Source organism: Theropithecus gelada, chromosome 18 (assembly GCF_003255815.1).
Source record: "Theropithecus gelada isolate Dixy chromosome 18, Tgel_1.0, whole genome shotgun sequence".
NCBI lineage: Eukaryota > Metazoa > Chordata > Mammalia > Primates > Cercopithecidae > Theropithecus > Theropithecus gelada.
Window position 1 is genome coordinate 67,047,743 of NC_037686.1, and position 22,541 is coordinate 67,070,283.

Below are 22,541 nucleotides of genomic sequence, written 5' to 3' on the forward strand. Positions count from 1 at the left end.
ATTATTAGAAATCCTTAAACTATAATTTCTGGCCTTTCTTAATTTCCTTGAAAACAGAAACTACATCGGAAGCATACAATACATGGTTACTCAATGAGATGTGACGATGTGAAAGGAGACGCTCAAACTTATTTCCCCCTCTCCAGTCCTATGGCCTCCCTGGATCTGAATGAGTAACACATTGAAGGATTCCTCTAAATAATCAGATTCTAAACATTAAAGACAATTATACACCAAACAGGCAAACACGGTGCATACTTTAAAAGCCAGATATATTTTTAAAAGATCATGCTTACAATAAGTAAATTACATATTAAGGAAACATCAAAATAAAGTAGATGAATAAAAAGGCACACTCGAAAAATGTGAGCGCAGAAAGGACGGTTCTGTTTGTTTTGTTTCTAATGTCAGAAGAAAGAGAAAGAGATATATTAAAATCATTGTCTTCAAGGGAAGGTTTCCGTCAGTTGAAGTAGTTAGCAATGGCTTCTTTTCTCCTGTGACCAAAGCAGGCTTTTCCTGTGCTGGCTTCTGAGGAGGTAATCAGTCTTCTGCCATGTATAGGCGATACATGAAGGCGACGGCCACTGCAGAGATGGCAGGGATCACCCAGTTGGTCCACCAACTAGAAAGACACAAAAAGCAATCATGCTGACATCATGTGCACTGTGGTGAACTCAAAGTCTTTGCCCTTTCTAACAGAAAATTACCAGGGCATGTTTTTCTTAACTCTGTAACCAATTTTGCTGAAAAGGCAACCTGGATTTGCTAAAAGTGACATGAGTGTAATGCATGCCCTGCTATATGTAGGGCAGGAATCACTCTGCCCTACTGGCTTTATGAGAAAACTCATGCCCCACTTGGCCGGGGGCGGTGGCTCATGCCTGTAATCCCAGCACTTTGGGAGGCCAAGGAGGACGGATCACTTGAGGTCAGGAGTTCGAGACCAGCCTGGCCAACATGGTAAAACCCTCTACCAAAAAATACAAAAATTACCTGGGCATGGTGGCAGTAGCTAATTGTAATCTCAGCTACTGGGGAGGAGGCTGAGGCAGGAGAATCGCTTGAACCTGGGAGGCAGAGGTTGCAGTGAGCCAAGATGGCCCCATTGCATTCCAGCCTGGGCTATAGAGCGAGACTCTGTCTCAAAAACAAACTAACAAAAATAAACCAACAAAAATAAACAAACCAAAAAACGAATGCCCCACCAGCTGTAAAGTTGAAGAGTATGGGCCCTGTGATTATTAAGGCTGCCATTAACACCACAGCTTTAAGCTTAGGTTAGGAAAATCTAATCTTTACAACCTGTGCTGAAGTGGATTTAAAAGGTTAAGAAACAGAATGGCCAAACTACTTCGTGTGTGGTCCACAGGTCTAAATTCACGGCCCCATCAAAAAAATGCCTAATTTACAGTCCTGATGCATAGAAGTTCGATCTGTAAATTTTACAGATTACAAATCAAATCAGAGACAAAGAAGGGATGAGCTATAATTTCTATTTGAATCTTTCAATTAGATTTGAATCTTTAGATTTCGATCTTTGACTTACTTTCTTAGAAAATGGAAATTAATGTGTAAGGCTTCAGAAATAGACTAGGTCTACATATGTGTTTCATAGGGATTGTAAGTGCAATCGTTTCATAAGGATTACAAGTGTAACTTTCATAAGAATTACAAGCATAACTTTTGTCTTAGTGGGGTTTGGTGGGGTTTTTCAATTTCACTTTAGAAAGAAACTGGCTTGTTAATGAAGAGTAAGGTGAAATACTGCCTGTAGGCAGGGAATATTCCAAAACACCAACAGACTGAGGCAGTTAAATTTGACAGGATGAAATACAAATGTGTGGTTTTGAGCTTGGGTCCAACAAAGTGGCTATTACAGAAGTCAATATAGTAGAGCTGCCAAAAAGGTGAATATGCACTTGGACTATCATAAACAAATCTGGTGCCTAGAACAATTGAGTCATGCTACACGCAGATTACCAGCTTCAACTTTAAAGCTAACAAAAATGACAAAGGAAAACTGACCTGTGCTTAGGGAAATGTAATCACTAGAGTTTAAGAAACAGACATGGATTGAAAGGAAGCAAATGGACTGTCTGCCTGGATGAGCCAGGGAAGCGCTGTGGGACTGGCCGCCTAAGATGCTGCCCTGGGGGAAAAGGAAATGCAGTTGTTCTGTTTGTTTCTTGGGGTGGATGTAGCCAGCCCGTGAGATCACCTGGCGAGATCACGTGGCTGTGGACGGTGTTCACTGTCCCCTGCCTGAAAGCTTGGGGCTGAGCGCTCTGAACAGTCTGGCCTTCAGTGGAAAGTTGCTGAGACAGCACAGTGTCAGGCCCAGGAACCCAGCAGGTGGGGGATGCACCTCGTCCAACCTGGACCCATGAGCCTTCCCATATACCACTGCTTTAAAAGAAAGCTCCCACATACCTGGAACTAGAATCAACAGTAGTGATAAGAGTTTCCTGAAACACGAGAGGAAAAAGTAAAGTAAGTTCAAGGGAATGGTGAACTTATTCCATTGACTCAAATCCTTCTGAAAATAAGAACACAATATTTTACGCAATGCATTCTTCAGAAGATGTCAAAAAGGAAAATTATAAACTTCTTTTCACTAAAATGCCTAACTTTGTTTTTTTCCAGAATAAAACATTTTAGTCATCATCTATATTTACTTAAGGACATAACCTCAATAATTTAAAAACATTCAAAATTAGTATGCTACATAAAATATCTTGCACACGCTAGACATCTGAATACTTTAATGCAGAAACTGAAAAGAGACATTCATGTTCACATACACATAATCCCATGTCACCTTTAGAAAAAGCAGTTTCATTCTTCAAAAGCATGAACAACACAATGTTCAATAAAAAAATCAGTTATTTTATTCAAATCTGACAGATGTAAAAAAGTGTACCTATATTACATTAAATACATGTGAACCAAAAAGAACGGCCATTTTAAATTCTACACTCTAGGCCAACTTTTTCGGGGGGCTGCTTTAATTCCCACCAGACGGTACCAGCAAGACACCAGACCAGCCTCACGGGACTGCTCTGCTGGTGTCACACTTGTCACCAGCTGGTCACTGTCAGCCTAACAGCAAATCCCCAAATAAGAAAGCCCTGTTTTTACCAGCAAGACACCAGACCAGCCTCACGAGACTGCTATGGCTGGCGTCACACTTGTCACCAGCTGGTCACTCTCAGCCTAACAGCAAATCTCCAAATAAGAAAGCCCTGTTTTTATCCTCCAGGGCTTTCTGGGAGCAGCTCTTTTGAGTAGCACTAAAGTGAATGGACAATGATTCTGGAAAAACGCATACTTCTCCAAACAGCTCAAAAGCTAAGGTCTAGTGAACTATAAACTTTTGGGGCTTGAAAACGGGTTAAGCAGCATTCTTTTGATGTTCCACACCAATATAAGCATTAGTGCCTCAAACAGAAGTTGCCATAAATAAGACAGCTTCAGATCTGCAGTTTCCCAAAGCACAGATAAAAAAGCATTAGCAAAACAATCAGCGGCCTGCAGTAAGACAAAGCATCACTCTGCAAAGCACGTTAGAGAAACTCCCATGAAAAGACAGACACCTTTCAGGGAAAAGCAAGCAAAGCAGTTATGAGACCCACCAACCTTGAAACATTGCCTTTAAGGTTCCTGACACAGTAGGGGAAAAAAAGGTAAGCCATTTTAAAAAAAATTGCAAATGTATTATCTATTCCAGCAATTTTAAAATCTTAGCATCTATAAAAATATTCATAACTACGGCAAGAGGATTTTCCAAATTTTGTATATATGAATAAAATTAACAAAGATTACTAGAAATAATCAAAATATACAAAAATATTAGTTAGCTATTAGAGGACACAATCAGTTCTGAAACAAAAGAATCACTGAAGGTAAAATATGATTGTCAAACTAGAAAGTTAAGCTTTAAACAACCAACAGAAGGCAAACACAAACATCCATGGCATCGTTAAAATGAGCACAGGCATTTCACCAACTGCTGACAACTCTGGAACCTCCCACCTGCCGTCCTGCTGCCTTCGTGGTTACCATGGGTGAGCGCTAAGGTTAAAACACTACTCTCGCACCAGCAACACCAGCAACAGCCATGAATTCTAAAGAGGGGAACCTGAAATAATCCTATCATCTTTTGATGTTGATTATCTTCTTGGTTCTGTAGCCCAGGATGCTTGACAGTTAGAGGAAGTTTGAATTACCACTTTGCACTTTGATGAAAAAGTAATTGGTCTTTAGTGGTCAATGTTCTGAGGGCCTCACTTGGGTTTAGGGACGTGACTATCAAAGTATGTCAGCAATGAACAAGGAGAAAGACGATGGTTTTTATGATTGGCTCTGCCACCTGTTCACTCCATGACTTTGAGGGTTCAACTTCAGTAAAAAGAGGTTAACAATCAAATCAGTGTGTCAAAGTCTGAGCATGGTGGCTCATGCCTGTAATCCCAGCACTTTGGGAGGCCAAGACTGGCGGGTTGCTTGAGTCCAGCAGTTCAACACCACTCTGGGCAACATGGCGAAACCCAAATACAAAAATTAGCTGGGCACAGTGCTGTGTGTCTATGGTCCAGCTACTCGGGAGGCTGAGGTGGGAGGATTGCTTGACCCCGGGAGGTGGATGTTGCAGTGAGTCGAGATCCATGCCACTGCACTCCAGCCTGGGCAACAGAGTGAGATCCCGTCTCAAAAAAATAAAACAAGTATGTCATGGATAATGACTTATGAAAGTCATGTGAATCCATGTAAATTATAAGCTCCATAAATTATGAAAAGCATGCAAAGCCCAATAAGCTTTTGTGCATCAGAGTCATCTCATTTATAAGTTCATCTAACATAACCCACTCTTTAGTTGGAAGCCTATCTCTCTTCAAATACTGACAGAGTGATGTCTAACACGGCAAGCCCAGAACCTAGAGAAGAAGCTTAAGGGACTGCAACTGACCAGCCTGAGATGGCTGCTGGACGGTTCTGGAGCATGTCTGTGATTCAGGTGCTTAACACTTCTCAGCAGCAATGTACTCACCTCCCTTGGTAGGTCTAACATGGAGATACTGTGAGGACCAAATAATTTCTGTAAGAATGCTTTAAAAACTATAACCAAGAAGGGGTATTGCTATGACTAATATTCTCTATGTAAACAAATGTGATAGAAACATTTATGTTTGATTAAAATGCATGATTTCTAAGTCTACAAATACCTTAATTTGGTAACTCAACACGATGCTTTCCTTAGGGCAAGTTCAAGCTAATAATCTTTACTGCATTTTATTTCACTATTCAACTAGATATTTTAAGCAGACAACATTTCAAAAATTCAGACCACAGTGTACATTCTTCAACCTCTCGGAGATAGGTGGATGGGTTATACAGACACATGACAAAAGAAGTACCTAAGGACACTCTTTACCTCTGCTAAACCAAAAGCACAAGAAAGATAAATCCAGAAAAGTGCTCATGTATTTCCTTTCGTTTAATCTGCTTATGGCCTCTCAAAAAGGCCAGCAAGCTCTTGTCCCACATTCTTCCGGTTCTGCTCTCACTGAAGCAAAGTCACAATAAAGAAGAGTTGTTTAAAAAAAAATACTCAGAAGTTAGTTAATCCGTAAAAATCTCTGAAGAGATTAAAACATCTACTTTAGGCTGGGTGTCATGGCTCACGCCTGTAACCCAGCACTTTGGGAGGCTGAAGCAGGTGAATGCCTGAGGTCAGGAGTTCAAGACCAGCCTGGCCAACATGGTGAAACCCCATCTCTACTAAAAATATAAAAAATTAGCTAGGCATGGTGGCAGGCGTCTGTAATTCCAGCTACTTGGGAGGCTGAGGTAGGAGAATCGCTTGAACCCGGCAGGTGGAGGTTGCAGTGAGCCGAGATCATGCCATTGCACTCCAGCCAGGGTGACAAGAGCAAAACTCCGTCTCAAAAACAAGCAAGCAAACAAACAAACAAAAATCTACTTTAAAAAGTTAGTGTGATTCTCAAACTTCAGTAAGACCTTCCACACCTAACAAGCTGATCAAATATCAACTGCTAATGCTGGAATGAAGTAAACCATGTCTTAACACACAAAGGGCTGTCACTCAGTGTTGTCAGGAGAGCCTTCTTTGATGCTAAAAGCTAAAGTCCCGGAATTTACCCCATAAACTTGCTCTGTTCCCAAAATATTCTCAGTATCAAAGTAATTGCCACTTTAAAATAGAAAATAAGAACAATAAACAGTAACGGGCAATTAATCCAACAGTATAGGTTGTAATACACGTGTTCTAAAAGCAAACAAAGAAGGAAAGGCTTTGTCCTTCACACTGAAAGCAGCTATGGCAGGAGACATGGGTACAATCTTACACCTACAAGTGTTTTCTGCTTGTCATCTTTATGGTTAGGGAAGCGGCTGGCCCTGCGGTCATCTAAGTTCATCTAAGGAATCTTAAACCTTTGTTTTGTTATAGCTAAATGACTTATACCAAAATGATTACCATGGGGAACACATGATAAAAAAATAAATATATATTCTTCCCTTAAAAGACTTCAGAGAAAAAGGAAAAACTTAATGCATCACAGAATTTCAGCTGTCCAAAAAGTAGCCTCAAAAAAGGTGCTAACGTCAAATGAACTCACAGCAAGGGTTCTGAGCAACTGTCACAGAGGCCATTCAAATTCTGAAGCCAATTTTTTATCTTCTGGAAGTACTCATATCATTAACATTGAACTTAAGTCTTTCTTGAATAAGGAGAGAACATACAAATAAAATTGCTTTGTACTAAACAGTATTACACAAGACTTGTATTGTACTATCAGGGATGTTGAGGTAAATGTGGCCTTTAAGCTTATATAATTGGATTAACTGCTTTGATCCTTTTGTAGATTAAAGACGATGTCTTGGCAGCAACAACTCAAAAAATCAACTCACCAGTTCTCAACACAAGCTCAGTGGGGTCTTGTTGCACTTACTCTAATAAAACCAAGAATTTACATCAAAACAAAAAATTATACTTTCTTTTTTGTCGTGTGTTTTAAGCAAAACTTTCCCCCATAGTCCTTTAATTAGACACTAGAAACTACTTTGCCTACTTGTACTTTTCAGGAACTTAGGCTGTGCTCTTCCATTGTCACCCTACATTTATCTTCAAATATCAGTGAGATGGGCAGTTCAGAGAGAAAGGCTAGTGAATCATAACATAAAACTAGTATTGCCAGAGTTATTTTCCTTCTCCAAGGAAAAGTACGTCAAAAGGGTATTATTTAATTTCATTAAATTCACCTGACAAATATTTATGAACACCTACTAGGCCCAAGAGACTTAAAGATGAAGAAGACATGAGACATACCCTTAAAGATTTAAGTAATAAAACCACTGTCCATTCAGATTTTAAGTTCTCTAAAAATAAGGCTTGTGTCAAACCTTTTAGATCACAAGCACAGTGCTACTACAAAACGTAGCTCTTCAAAGGGTATATATTGATAATTATGACGAAAAATGTAGTTTAAGTATTGACAGCCTTAAAAAAATGACACACAAGCCATCCTAACAAATCACACTGACAAGTTTTCCATACATAAAAAATGTTTGCTGAGCCAGTAGGTTACATATTCATTTATCTAGAAAGACCGGTGCTGGCCTCAGTCAGGTACATAAAACACCTCTGCCTTCAGTTTGACAAGTATTAAATACAATGAAAACATCCAGAGACATTTGAGATGGTCACACTCACCGGAGGCTTGCTTAACTTTGGTCTGTCGTCCTGCAAGGAAAAAATAAGGCATATTATGGAATTTAAAAATCTACAAAGGTACCACTTCCAAAATGTTGACTTTGAGATTTTTTTAAATTACAATTCAGTAATTACCATTTCAGATTCAACATTTAGCTATTAAACGCAAAGTTTGATCCATCTGATTTAACAGCAAAAATCAGTAGCAGATTAAGTGCCAAGAGATATTTTCTATCTAGAGTTCCAAAGTTTAGAACGGCGCCCAAGACAGTCCTCTGTACATGTTGATGTGCACACACCTTTATTGGACTCAGATTGTGATACGTAATTCAGGGGGCAGCTGAAGACTAATTCTTCCCTTCTGTCCTCTCAAATTCCATTTGAGATTGTGCATGTGTCTCTTACGTGTGTGACCTCTTCAGTTAAGCCCTGCAATCTCCCAGGTTTAGAGTCATAAACTATTTCAACTTCAGGCTGCAGCTGTCAAAAAGACAGTGTGTTTAAAGGCTGGCCGGGGGAAGCCCAGGGGACAGATGAAGCAGAAATGCCACAGTCAGAGCCTGAAACCTAACCCACAGCTGGAAACAATGATGCGATCAGGCATGTGTAAGGGCAGGCCTCCCTGATGACCCCAAAACAACTTAGCCTTTGTGAAGTATGGGATGAAAATATAGGGGCAGATAAACTTGTCAGATAAATGAAGCTTCCTCCCTCAAAGTACGTATCTCCTACCACCAAAAACAAAATCAAACGAACCTCCCCACTCAATGAAGCTGTTCTCAAATGGATTTCCTACTTTCGAGCCTTCTACAAAGAACCTAATGTAACCTTTCCTTCATTCACAGTCATTACAGGAAGCATCGTGGTATATGATAAGGCTTTTCCTGTATTTTTAAGAGTTTCTCAGTTCGCTCACTTGGAATGAGGCTATTTGCCTCTCCATTTTTTTCTTAAGAGAACAGAGCTGGCTCCTAGCAGGCCTCCGTCCCCTTCTGGTGGGCTGCTCACCATGCACAAGTGGGAAGGCAGGACGGAGCCAGGCACTCCCAGAGGTGGACAGGGCAGCTGCGTGTGCGGCCCTGGGATCCACTCCAGATGCTCAGGGCGCTCGGAGACTTCTTTCCAAGTTTTCAGCGATTTTCCTGACAACTTAGGTTGACAGACTAGTGACATTTAACATGGTCATTTACAACTGCCACAGAAGAGTCTAAAATCATAACACAGCCCAACATGCCTGATCCCATCCTTGTTCATAGAAAAGCCAAATCAGGGCCAGGCGCGGTGACTCACACCTGTAATCCCAGCACTTTGGGAGGCCGAGGTGGGTGGATTACCGGAGGTCAGGAGTTCAAGACCAACTTGGCCAATATGGCGAAACCCCATCTCTACTAAAAATACAAAAAAATTGGCCAGGCGCAGTAGTGGGAGCCTGTAATCCCAGCTACTGGGGAGGCTGGGGCAGGAGAATGGCGTGAACCCGGGAGGCGGAGCTTGCAGTGAGCCAGGATCGCGCCACTCACTCCAGCTTGGGCGACAGAGCAAGACTCAGTCTCAAAAAAAAAAAAAAAAAAGGAAAAGCCAAATTAGGCCAGTGTTTTCCAAAAGTTGGTCAACGGACTGGTCCAGAGCTGACATCCTCGAAGGTCTGGGGTACAGTGAGCGGAATACAGACAATGCGCTAGTTCTACAGAAGGCAGAGTCATTCATTGCACAGAGCTGCATTTCTATACTTTTAAAATCATTTTTTAGAACTAAAATATCCTTGGTCTGATGAAAGTAGAAGTGGGATTCTTAATAAAAATATTTCGGTCGGAAAAGGAAAGAAAGCAATGCTGGGTTGATTGTCCCACCCTGTAAAAGGTGCTGCTCCACGGAACTTCTAGGACTGAGCAGCACTCCACTCCCCGTGCGTGGCTGTGGGGTGGGGCATGCTGACTAAAACGAAGTGCCAGTAAAAAATGCAACCAGGCTGGGCACAGGGGCTCATGCCTGTAATCTCAGCACTTTGAGAGGCTGAGGTGGGTAGATGGCTTGAGCCCAGGAGTTTGAGACCAGCCTGGGCAACACGGTAAAACTCCATCTCTACAAAAAATATGAAATTTATCAGGTGTGGTGGTGTGTGCCTGTAGTCCCAGCTACCAAGAGGCTGAGGCAGGAGGACGGCTCGAGCCCAGGAGGTTGAGGCTGCCGTGAGCCATGATCACGCCACTGCACTCCAGCCTGGGTGACAGAGTAAGACCTGTCTCAAAAAAAAAAAAAAAAAAAAGCAACAGTGAAATGTAAAGACATTTTTGGTCAATTTATTTATGACAAAAATGGTGTCCTAAAATCAGAAGTTGTTTTTGCTTTACTCCTTTTTAAATGTGTATCCATGCAAGCTTACAGACTTGGGTAAGGTCATCTGATAGCCTTAAATACAAATAAGAAAAGGCCCCCAAAATGTACTTACTGGATGGAGCTCCCCAATGATGTATGTTTTGGACATTTCCCTGGCATCTGTAGAGTGTCCGACATCCTCAAAGTTCTCAGTCGCGTCACCTCCAGCTTGTTCCCTTAAGACTTCTTCCCCACCAGGGTGCTGTTCAAAGGAGAGGGAGAACACATCTTTTTTTCAGGTAAATGAATTAAGATAAAATGGCCAGAATTTATTTAACCAAACAGGTGACTCCTTCAGAAGACACAGATGACAACAGGAGACTGTAACTTATACATAAACATGGATTAAAACAACACAGGCCTTTATATTCAATTTCCATCATGCAAGTACAATAGGCCTAGGCAGCAGAATTGCTTGGGCCCAAGTTCAAGGCCAACCTGGGCAACACTGTGAAACCCTATAACTATAAAATATAATTTAAAATAATTAGCCAGGCATGGTGGCACACCCCTGCAGTCCCAGCTACATGAGAGGCTGAGGTGGGAAGATGGCATAAGCTCAAGGGGCTGAGGCTTCAGTGAACAGTGACTGCACCTCTGTACTCCAGCCTGGGTCACAGAGGGAGACCCTCAAAAAGATAGAAGTAAAAAAAAAAAATTTAAAAACAACCTTTTCCGGCCGGGCACAGAAGCTCACGCCTGTAATCCCAGGCAGATCACTTGAGTTCAGGAGTTTGAGACCAACCTGGCCAACACGGCAAAACCCTGTCTACCAAAAAATACAAAAATTAGCCAGCCGTGGTGGCGGGCACCTGTAGTCCCAGCTATTCAGGAGGCTGAGCCTTAAGAATCCCTTGAATCCAGGAGGCGGAGGTTGCAGTGAGCCGAGATTGCGCCATTGCATTCCAGCCTAGGCGACAAAGCGAGACTGTCTCAAAAAAAAAAAAAAAAAAAAAAAGAGAGAAAGAAGGAAAGAAAGAACCTTTCACTAATACCATATGTTGCTTCCCCATGTCATTCATACAGCTTAGAAAAAGCATGAGGCTCGTGTCCTTCATCCTTTGCTAATGTCTGTTTTGTTTTTCCATAAGGCTCTCAAAATTGCTCTTATTCTCCACCCAATCTATTTTTTCTTGACTCCTGTACCTGAGACTGACTACTCTGACTTCTTAGTCTAAGTGTGGCCTCAAGAGCTGGCATGCCTCCTGAGATAGCGATTCACAAGAGGCACGTGTGTGTCACTTCCCTCTGGAAAGCACCCTGCGTGCCCGTGCCGGCAATGCACAGACAGCACAGCCTGTCAGACAGATAAGTTCCTACCTTTGCAGAACTCACTTTCTGGTAGGAAAAAAGAAAAAAAACAAACAAAAAACAAGTAACTTGCTGAAGACGCTGCCACCAGGCCACAGTGCTGCCAGGACACAATGGAGGCACGGAGGCAGGGGCTCAACTCCACACTGGGGAGAGGCGGGAAGAGCGTCTTGTGGAAAAAAGGAGTTTTAGTGCTTTCAGCTGCTTTAATTAGTGAACCAAGATGGTCATGATGCAGGGAGGGAAATTTTTTCTCCAAGATGATTGACAAGTGGGGCTTAGTCACAGGACAGAGGCAAGGAGGTCTAAAGACTCTCGGGCAAGGGAAGTAGCTCTCAGAGTAATAAAAAAGGAAGTGGAGCTTGGGCAAGGCATCCTAAATCTGTACTTTTGTAGAAAGAAAAAGAAACACCTTCTTTAACTGAGCTTGAATGTTATCTTAGATTCATCCTGACCTTGGGCAAGTCACCTGCAAGTGTCCAACAACTGGGCAAAAACCAGTCTCCCTTGCAGAGTTGACTGTGGTCAGTCCTTAATTTCTCCCAGTAATGAAGACATCAGGGCACACAACATTGTAGGAAGGTGGATCATTGTTCTGTTTTGAAACTGTTTCTCTTCCTCCTTTGTCTAAACATACCTAGTGCTAAGGAAATCCACTCTTTTTTCTTTTTACAACGTTTATCCATCTATGCTGCAGAAAAATTGGGAAGTACAAAGAAAAACATTAAAATCACCTATCATCTTGCCTCCAGAGAGCTGGACATACACTCACACGTATGTGTATATAATGTTTGATAGAAACTGTGATCATTATCCTGTGCACTGTTTTAGAAAATGAAAAGGAGGTAATACATGATACGGAGGCAGGGGTGCCTCCTGGTTACCACTCACTCTGTGAACTTGGGAAAGTCCGTATATAGTTTTTGAGGATGAAATGTATTAATGTATGTATCTGGCACATCATTTATGCTTAATAACTATTACCCAGCATTTGTATTAAACACTTTCCAGTGTCACTACGTTAGTCTGTTTTGTACTAACGTAGTACCGGAGACTAGATCATTGACAAAGATAAAAGAGGTTACTTTGGCCCTCAGTTCTGCAGCCTGTGTAAGCATGGCACCATCATCTGCTCAGCCTCTGGTGAGGCCTCGGGAAGCTTTTACGCACAGTGGAAGGCACGGGGGAGCTCACGCATTCCATGGCAAGAGAGGAGGTGGTCCCAGGCTCTTTCAAACAACCAACTCTGCCTGAACTAACAAAGTGAGAAGTCACTCACTACTGCGAGGACAGCACAAAGCCATTCATAAGGGATCTGTCCCCATGACCCAAACATTCCTGCTCAGCCACCTCCAATCCTGGAGGCCACATTTCAACAGAGGTTTGGAGGGAACATGTGCAAACCATGTCAGTCACTAAGTATTCTTCCTCAATGGGACTTTGACATGGCTACATGCTGTTACATTGTATAGGCATTCCCCCAATTTATTAAAATGTCTTCTGCTGGGGCCATTTAGATGATTAAAAGTCCACCTTAAACCAGCATGGGAATGCACGCCAGACGTGCAGACAACAGAAAGGCTACCTCAAAGCCAACCTCAAGCTTCCGGATTCCTCTCCCAGCCTGCAGCAATAAAAACATGGTTTTGTTAATTCCGGAAAAGTCTGCCTAAGGTTGGGCACTTCCACTCACCTACTGAGTAGAGAGAAGCCACATGGTGAGATACAAAACGACTCAGCCGGCACCCACAACTATGTAAACTCACAGACTGCCGTTACTCGCATGGAGACTGCTTAACCCAGGAACTGCGTAACTTTCGATTCCTGTTAAGGATACATCAGTGGAGACAAATCTCCCAGAGTCAATCATTGTTTGCCAGGGACAGCCGATGTTCAAAGGACGACTTCAAGTGAGGTTAAAAGCATGGACTTGTCTGTTTGTAAAGAATCGCAGACTTAGACAAGTTTTTAGATACAGAATTCTGATCTTTAAAGTGCTAAAATAGAGAAAATAAACATTCGATTTCATGGGGTAATTCGACAGTCTTAATCTGAAACAGAAGTACAACAGGGCAACTCCTCACCTTAATTTTTGACCAAGAACAGGAACAAGGGATAAGTATGTATGAATCTACCTATCAACCTCTGGTTTTCACCTTCCGTAAACCATTTGTGGGGCAATTTTCTAACAACAACAACAAAAAAAAAAAAAAAAAAAAAAGAGAAAGAGAAACATCTTGGATTATATTCGTTTCTCTGATAACACATGTAAAATTTTAAAGATTTAAAAAACTAAGAGAAAAGCATAGCTTAGAATAAACGAACTGACACTAAAATATTTTCACTCTATCCTAAAGGTCTATCTTAATAATTAGTAGGAAAATCAAATCCTAAAAATTGATATTTTGGAAAAAATAACTCATCCTGATAAGACAGTAAAAGATGAGGGTGGCTTTTTGTCATATCTAATATTTTCCTTGAAATGTATGTATTATGGAGAGACACTTTGCCAAGTAAACTGAATCTAAATCATGTTTTGAAACTTGTCAATCGTGTCAATCTTCTCACTCTTGTTAGAAAATATATGCAGCACTTTTAATATGCACACATCACTTTTTTGGGGGGGGAGCGGAATCTCTCTCTGTCACCCAGGCTGCAGTGCAGTGGCGCGATTTCAGCTCACTGCAACCTCCGCCTCCCAGGTTCAAGCGATTTTTCTGTCTCAGTCTCCGGAGTACCTGGGACTACAGGCGCCCAACACCACGCCCGGCTAATTTTTGTATCTTTAGTAGAGATGGGATTTCACCACATTGGTCAGGCTGGTCTTGAACTCCTGACCTCAGGTGATCCACCTGCCTTAGCCTCACAAAGTGTTGGCATTTCAGGTGTGAGCCACACATTTGGAGACTAAAGAAAATGCTCTTCTTTGTCTGTCAGCATTCTGAAGAGACAAAGAGAAACTGGGAATGCTGGTGGTTATGCCATCTTGGTTACGCCCAGAGATCAATGTGTGGCAGCGGTATATGTCCTAACCTTTAGGCGGGTTACAGCCCTTGGAGGTGGCCTGAAGAAAAGGCAAGGTAGAAAGTGGTAGAATAACAGGTAAGTAAAATTATCTGATGATTATCTAAAAGATTTAAGAAGACCAAAATGTGTGGTTACACATAGGTAAGATGAGAGGTAACAAAAGAGGTGAAATTCTCCCAAAGAACCTGAGCCTAATGGAAGCTGTGCTTCCACTTCGGTGAAGTGGGTGGCAGAAATCTGTCCTCCATAACGCACTCCTTGCTAAGCGTCTACTCATGCGACCATGCGTGGGAAGCGACCAGCTGCAGAACCTGGGGAGAGGATGTCACGGGACAGTGAGGAGGACCCAGAGGTGGGGATGGGCATGGAGATGCCAAGCCGTTTCCACGTGAGCTGCCCTCAACAGTCTTCCGTCTTTCTAGAGGAAGATTTCCATTTGTTCTTGTTATTATGCACTTGAGTTAATTCACCCAACAAACACGCATGAAGGTCTCCATGTGGCAGCCACAGTGGGAGCCAAGATAGCAATGGCTCCTGCCTCAGGGAGTTCACAGCCGGAGGGATGAAACAGAAGTAACTACAGGAGTAACTACCATGATGCCACTGCAAGTGACAGGAAATGTCCTGAGGTGAACGAGTTTAGTGCCATGAAGAATATGACAGAGGAATGTCACCCACACAAAGGGGTCAGGACGGGCCTTGCTGAGCTGCACCACAAGGCGGGAGTGGCAGTCAACAAGGGCCAAGGGGTGTCCGGGGAAGGTGTTGCAGGGGCGAGGAACGGCGAGTTCAGGGTCTGGAAGGGAAGGACTCATAGGGTCCCAGGGTCCCCATAGGGTCCCCAGGAGAAAGGGCCAGGCCGTGTGCTGCTTTTGGGCCTCTCAAAGGATTCTGATCTTTGTCCTGTGAGCAATGAGATGCCATGGTAAGGATCTAAGTTGAGGAGGTAATGCAATCAGATTTAATTTTAAAATATAACCCAGGCTTCAGAGTGGACAGCAGACAAAAGGGCAAGAGAGGGTGAGGGAAGGCTGTTCTCTGCAGCCATTCCAGAGGGTAGGGTGGGGGCAGCTGCAGGTGCCAGGGTATGCACGGTGTGAGGCAGAGTGGACGAGAGGGCTTCCGGACAGTAAGGATGGCGGGGGAGACAGGAAGCGCCACTGGAGCCAATGTTTGGCTTGCACAACTGAATGGAAGATGGGGCCAAATGCTGAGAACAGGTGTCAGGGAGAGAGACCACGTTTAGGGCGAAACCGGTTACTGGAACTCACTCATCATGCCCACATATCTTGTGGCTCCGAATGTCTCCCACATGCTTTTGTGAAATCTCCACTTTGTAAGTTACCCAAATATACCTTGTTCTCGACGGCATATGAGAATCCCCAGATACAACCCGGGGAACACCAATAACTGGAAATGGCTTTCGCTTTTTGCATCTACAATTTAAAGGTTAGCTATGGGAAAATAAACAGGAAATATGCTTTCAAAGATTGAAGGTCGACACAGCCTAAATTCAGAAGACATTAACTGCCACACTCCTACCCAATGCAATACTACAGGACTCTCAGGAAGACACAGCACACCCCTGCATTGTAAGCAGCAATGTCGGCTCCCAGCTCCTGTTGCTCCGTGGCTTTAGACAGCTCACATATAAAAGTTCGCAGCAGAATTTTGCACAGCGGTTCTCTTGTCCTTGAGTTGCCTTCTTTATTTGCCTTCCAGGGGAACAGGCTCTGCTTGTGTTCTTCCAACCTTCTCGGCCACCACAGTCTCCTGATGTCTACGTGTCTAAACACAGGAGCACCCTGGGGCTCAGTCCCTGGCCCTCACCCCTCCTCCATCTGCGTTGGCTGTCCTGATGATCTTATCAAGTCTCCCCACTTAGAGTATCATCTGTCAGCCAAGGAAAGCAGTGGAAGAGCCCCAGGTCCCTCCCACGCGCAGAAGCTACTCAGCACTTCCACTCCACAGCTAACGCACACCCCAGCATAACAGGACCAAACGGCATGTCTCACTTTCTCCCCCAAAAACACACTCCTTCCAGTCTTTCATTCACAGGAAATGCTGCCACCACACACCTGGATGCTGCAGCCAAAAGTCTAGGAGTCAAGCTTTATTCCTCTTTCTTTCTTCATCTACTCCATCAGCCAATCCAGTTGGCAATCTTCCAAACAGACTGAGAATCTAACCACCTCTCACCACTTCCCCTGCCACCACCCAGAACAACAGCAATTGTCACCGAGCTGGTCTCCCATCCTCCCTAGCATCAGTTCCCCTGAGATTGCCATGCCATGAAGACTTAGAAGCTGATTATGGTACCTTGGGAAAGGATCATGCTGCCGTAGTCTAGAGGGGTGGCAGTAATGGTGATGCAGAGATAGAAGGTAAAGTAAGGGAGTTTCAGAGATGAAACAGATGCCTTCAGTGATATTCTAACGGTAACAGGTTCCCACTGCTGTTAACAAACATCCAGTATTTGCCATGTCCTACAAGGCCCTTGCTCATGAGCATGGCCACACAGCCTCTGGCAGGCCCTCCAGCTGGCCACACTCGGTCCCCATCTCAGAACCCAACATCTGCCTTCTGCTTGGGATGCTGGTCTCCCAGACCTTTACAAGATTTCATCCATCAACTCACTTATGCTCTGCTCAAATGTCAACACCTCAGAGCCCTCCCCTGATTTCCCCATCTAAAGCAGCCTGCCTGGGTGTGGTGGCTCGCGCTGGTAATCCTAACACTTTGGGAGACCAATGTGGGAGGACTGCTTGAGGCAAGAAGTTCAACGTCGCAGTGAGCTATGACTGCATCATTGCACTCCAGCCGAGGCAACAGAGCAAGACCCCATCATTCACTAAGTTAAATAATTAATTAAAGCAGCCTGCCTGTGTCCCCACACTATTGCCTTTATCCTTTACTGCTGTATTTCCCTCTCAGTATTTATCACTACCTACAATTATTGTCAGCCCTCATATCCATGGGTTCCTTACCCGTAGATTCAACCAACCATGGATGGAAAATATCCAGGAAAAAAAACTGCTTCTGTACTGAACATGAACAGGCTTCTTTTCTTGTCAATGCTTTCTAAACCATACAGTCTAATAACTGTTCAGCTAACATTTCCTTTACATTAGGTATTATAAGTAATCCAGATTTAAAATATTCAGGAGGATGCCTATAGGTTATATGCAAATACGACATCATTCTATATCAGGAACTTGAGCACCCTCGGGGTTTGGTATCGAGGGAGGTCCCAGAGCTCCTCCCTGGAGCATACCTAGTGACAGCGACATTTCATATCAATTTGTTTCCAAAATTCATGGATCTGTCTTGTTCATCACTGTTTCTCTAACTCTTAGTTCAATACCCATAAGTATTCATTGGATAAATAAATGAGATAAGCACGGATCATTCCTACACACTGGTTTTGTAATTATTATATATAACCAGTTCAGGGGCTGATGGGAACTTTCCCTCTCATTCCAACTCCTCCTTTCATAGCACTCTACTTTTTCTGAGCTCTAACAGTTCTTCCCATTCAAATCATATGATTTCATACTTAACTGCTGTCTGATTCAGTTCATCAAAACATTTTACTGTCTACTATGTGCAAGGCATTGTGTGGGACAGAAAAAAGTGCATGAAACATCAATGTGATCCAAGCTTGAAGAAGCATGCAGTTCATCTGGGGATAAAGAAATAGCACAGAAGAGACTTCTGGCCTTCCCTGAGACAGCCTCATAGTTCTGACTGTCTACAGATGACCCAATGGGTCCTAAACTCGCAGTCGCTGAAATATCACTGAAGTGTGGATTTGGGTGACTTTCCCTGAAGGCAGGAATGAACGAGCCCCATAGCTACCACGGGTACCTCTCTGACTCTCCAGCCCTCATCCCACAGTGCAGTTGGATGATTCTCACCTTCTTTTTTAATGTTTAAAAATGTTCCCCAGATTTATCAAGGCATATTTAAGAAATAAAAATTAAAATTGTATATATGTAAAGTATACAGTGTAAGGCTTTGATACACATATACATTGTGAAATGATTCAATCAAGCTAATCACCATATCCACCACCTCATGTACTTACCGTGTGTGTGTGTGTGTGTGTGTGTGTGCACGTGCACGCGTGTGTGGTGAGATCACTTAAGATGTATTTTCCCAGCAATCTTCAACTACACCAATACATTAACTGTAGTTACCTTGTGTGCAAACTATCTCTAGAACAAGAGTTTGCCACAAACCGAACTACTCTGGCAGAATACGCTGCTATCAACTGACTCATGCAAGGAGAGGCCAATATAAAAGTTGAAGATGGCCAAGGACCAAATGAGTCTCCTACGACTCTGTGGCAGGTTTCAGGATCAAGCCGGACCTGTTTCACCATCTTGCCAACTGGAAGGCATAAAGAGGTATAGAAAGTAAAAAGTTTCCTCTTCAAAGCTCCCCTTCTTCTTAAAAAGTAAATCCTAAATGTTAGAAATAATAGATTCTTTTAAAGACTAACTTTATTCAAGCCTCCTTGCTTTGTGCTAATAACTCGTTGTTAAGCCCTATCCTATGTAATTGTTGGACATGCTCACAGACACATTCCAGCTCACAGCCTATGCCCCTTTCTCATTTGGAATTGTTATTGCTTCCTTAAACCTTTCCTAAGTAACTTCTTTGTTCTTCTTTGCACTTACCTATTTAGGAAAGTTTTAGGCTATTAGCAAACTGGGTATCAGTTTAAGAGTGTGAGGTCCTGCTCCAGCCAATGGATGCAGGACATAGCAGTAAGGACGAACCAAATGTGTAAGGGATAAGTATGTCTGCTTTTCCTTTGTCCGGGTGTGCTCTCCCCATTGTTCCATCCGCCACTGAGCACCGTTTCTGCAGAAAGGAAAGACTGCTTTGCTGAGAGATCTTTTGTCTCCATGCTGACATTTCCTTGCAATACCAATTATCTATTTCTAACAATTTTGGTATTTCTAACAAGAGGTGAAGTGAAGAAGTTCCTGTCTGGATAATGACAAAGCAAAGAAGGCTTGCACAGCAGCGTTTCTTTTATTTACATTAATTTAATATAAATTAAGAGTTTTATGGTGGCCAGGCACAGTGCCTCATGCCTGTAATTCCAGTACTTTGGGAGGCTGAGGTGGGTGGATCACCTGAGGTCAGAAGTTCAAGACCAGCCTGGCCAACACGGTGAAACCCTGTCTCTACTAAAAATACAAAAACATTAGACAGGTGAAGTGGTGGTCGCTTGTAATCTCAGCTACTTGGGAGGCTGAGGCAAGAGAGTTGCTTGAACCCAGGAGGCAGAGGTTGCAGTGAGCTGAGATCATGCCACTGCACTCCAGCCTGAGCGACAAAAGCGAGACTCCATCTCAAAAACAAAATAAACAAACAAAAAAAAAAAAACAAAAAAGAGTTTTATGGCTTTAGTCCTTGTTTTTACTATCACTAAAAATCTGGTGTCTTAACCTTTTCAGTTATACTTCATGTAATGTGAGAAACACAGTTGTAATTGTACTTGTAAAGCTGAGGATTTATCAAGGTCAAGGGTCCACCAAATACGTATGCACAAAAATGAAAGGAATGCAAATGTGGCAGAAAATGAAGTGCTAGCTGAATGGCATCAATAACTTCAAGGAAAGACTAGGTCATCTCAGCTACGAGGACAGTCAAGGGAAGAAGCTCTTCTGTGCTGAGTGACTGACTGGAGGGTAAGGTCACCCCACTGCCCAACACCAGTCATCCCAATGAACGGCACTTCCTGCACCTCTGCACTATTCAAGGATCTAAGAGGTACAGCCTTGGTTTCCTAAGAAATAAAAGAGTTTAAAAAGGAAGAAAATCCTGTTTTTACAAACTTGGTAAATTATTCTTCACTGGGCACCAAATATCCATAATGAATTAAGCACTATTTACAGTCCTTTGGACAATGCTAACACACAAAAACAAGCTTTTCATTTCATCCTTCATTCATAGCACCAAGCCAGTATTTTCACATAGACACTGCTGAGTGACCTGCTGTGAAAAAGCAACACACTTAAGGCTGCTGGGCAACACACAGCTCATCAGCTACGAAGCCGGCCTAGCCATGGCCCTTGCCCTGCCTCTTTCTAAATATACTCTAAGCAGTAAGGATTTGCTCTAAACTGAAGACGCTCAATGCAGGTGGGATTCACCTGCTCCTGGGATTCTTCCTGCAGGATAGATGCCAAGGCTATCAGGACCAGCTCTACACTCACAGTTCCCCTGGGGATCACAGGGCTTCCTTCCTTCATACCTGTGTTGTAAGAACCTCGCTGGGAAGACACGTGGCCTGCTTAATGCCATATTGCTCAGTGGTTTCCACCAAGATCACACAAAAAAGACGCTGACCCAAACCCTCCGGACAATACTGTCAGGCCCCATGGATGGCACACCCAGGACTGTTCACATGGCACAGCCAGTCCCTAGAAGGCCTTCTTCATTGGCACGCCATTCTCCAGTTCTCAAATGATCCCTACTTCAGTAATAAGTAACAGTGAGAGAGCGCACACATGGCTGCTTCCAAATGAAAATAAGGAGTCCAATTTCCCATATAAGAAAAAATGAGTATCAGAGTAAAATAGCAGAAGGTGATTTATAATAGCACAATAGTGCAAATGTGTCACAAGTCAGCTGTAAAGTAAGCACAATCAATAAAAACATGATCTTGAGATAACTTCGTATGTTAAGAGGCCAAGAATGAGAAAATATACACGAGTGATGTTTCCACTTCTTTTTAGAATGAGTCCAAAGAGAAATGCTAAATAAATGTCTTATTAGAGAGTCCACAGTATAAAGGATTTTTAAAACTGCAAGAAAATTATATTTTCTACTTAAGAGTGTACACTAAAAGTGGATCTATAAAAACTAGCAAGATAAAATAAATTTGATGCGACTTGATACAGATGATTTCAATAAATAATAAATTCTTAGTGTGAAGGCAATAACCTTAAGGAGAAAGAAAATGCTGTGGGTAAAATCAGTCACTCTAGGTTTGAATGTGCAGTCTGTAACTGTTACTTATTCAGAAACTGGTCACTGGGTGAAAACGATTACCGGGCCTATTCTTCATTCCTGTTGTTTCTAGGGCCATTTCATAGTTCCTTACTCTATCCAGAAAGTAAAAATGGGTATAAACTATATTTTTGGAACTTTCTTTGCCAGCTATATTCCTCAAGTAACTAGGTCAAATGAGATTGTCTTAAGCTTGATACAGAATAATATTTTTGTTTAATGTTGCCCTTAACTCCTAAAATTGCTACATTTTAGTGGCCTTGGAGAAACAAGTTATAAAATCTCAAACTCAAAGGTTAACAGTCTGGCTCACTTGACAGCAGATAAGGGAAACTAGGGAGGGCCTCCGGCTGCAGCTGCCAGCTGCTCTTCCTCAGTCCAGTCCTTATCCCACTTTTGTCCCTTGCGTATATTGCTGCTGGGATCTCAACCTCAAATATTGTTTTCACCATTTCTTGTACCCTCCTCAAAAACCTACGGTGGTGAATTTCTGCAGCTAAATCAAACGCCTCTGGAACTTCTCAAAGAGAGCGTCAACACCTACGCAGCACAGGAGCTGCCCTTAGTTGAACAAATCAGGTGAGGGGGAGGGGGACGGAATTGTTCATTGCTCCAATGTCTGTTTCTCCTTTCCTCCCTAATACTGAAAACTCTGAGCTGGGAACGGCCAACAAAGAAAGATGATAGAAATACTTCCCAGCCTCCTTGCAGCTGCATATCTCATGTGGTTAAACTCTGGCTCATGGAATGGAAGAACCTTCCAGAAGTCTTCCCGCTGGAGTGGTGGATCCCCTGTGCCCTGTCTTCCTTCATCCTGCTGCCTGGGGTGAAGATACCGTCTCCGAGCACCAGGATGAGGCTGTCCCCAGGACTGGCCAAGAAGGGAGTGCGACGCAGCTATCACACAGCTCTGGTGGCAAAGCTCACTTCTTTAGGGCAAATAAACTCCTGTCCTGCTTAAGCCAGTATCAGGGGTTCTCCTGAGCCTAATCCTTATTACAACATCAATCATTTAGTCAAGAAACGCGACCTGTGTGAACATGCAGAAGCATCTAAACTCATG

The 22,541-nt window shown here is 42.9% G+C and overlaps 1 protein-coding gene across 3 annotated transcripts in view; it reads right to left on the reverse strand.

Moving 5' to 3' along the window:
• Window positions 1-254: 254 nt before the first annotated feature.
• Window positions 255-22,541, reverse strand: part of LOC112611405 (cytochrome b5) — a 39,110-nt gene continuing 16,823 nt past the window's right edge. Inside the window, exons 2-6 of one of the 3 annotated variants that reach the window (XR_003116649.1) lie at window positions 10,185-10,313; window positions 7,736-7,765; window positions 3,640-3,663; window positions 2,434-2,468; window positions 286-625 (exon numbers count right to left, since the gene is read on the reverse strand). Coding sequence is in view for 2 of the 3 variants with exons in the window: in XM_025365144.1 (XP_025220929.1) it covers window positions 544-625; window positions 2,434-2,468; window positions 7,736-7,765; window positions 10,185-10,313 (276 nt within the window). In the remaining variant the exon portion in view is untranslated. Of the gene's footprint in view, window positions 626-2,433; window positions 2,469-3,639; window positions 3,664-7,735; window positions 7,766-10,184; window positions 10,314-22,541 lie in introns of all 3 variants that reach the window. The other 2 variants (XM_025365144.1, XM_025365145.1) reach the window with 2 other exon arrangements.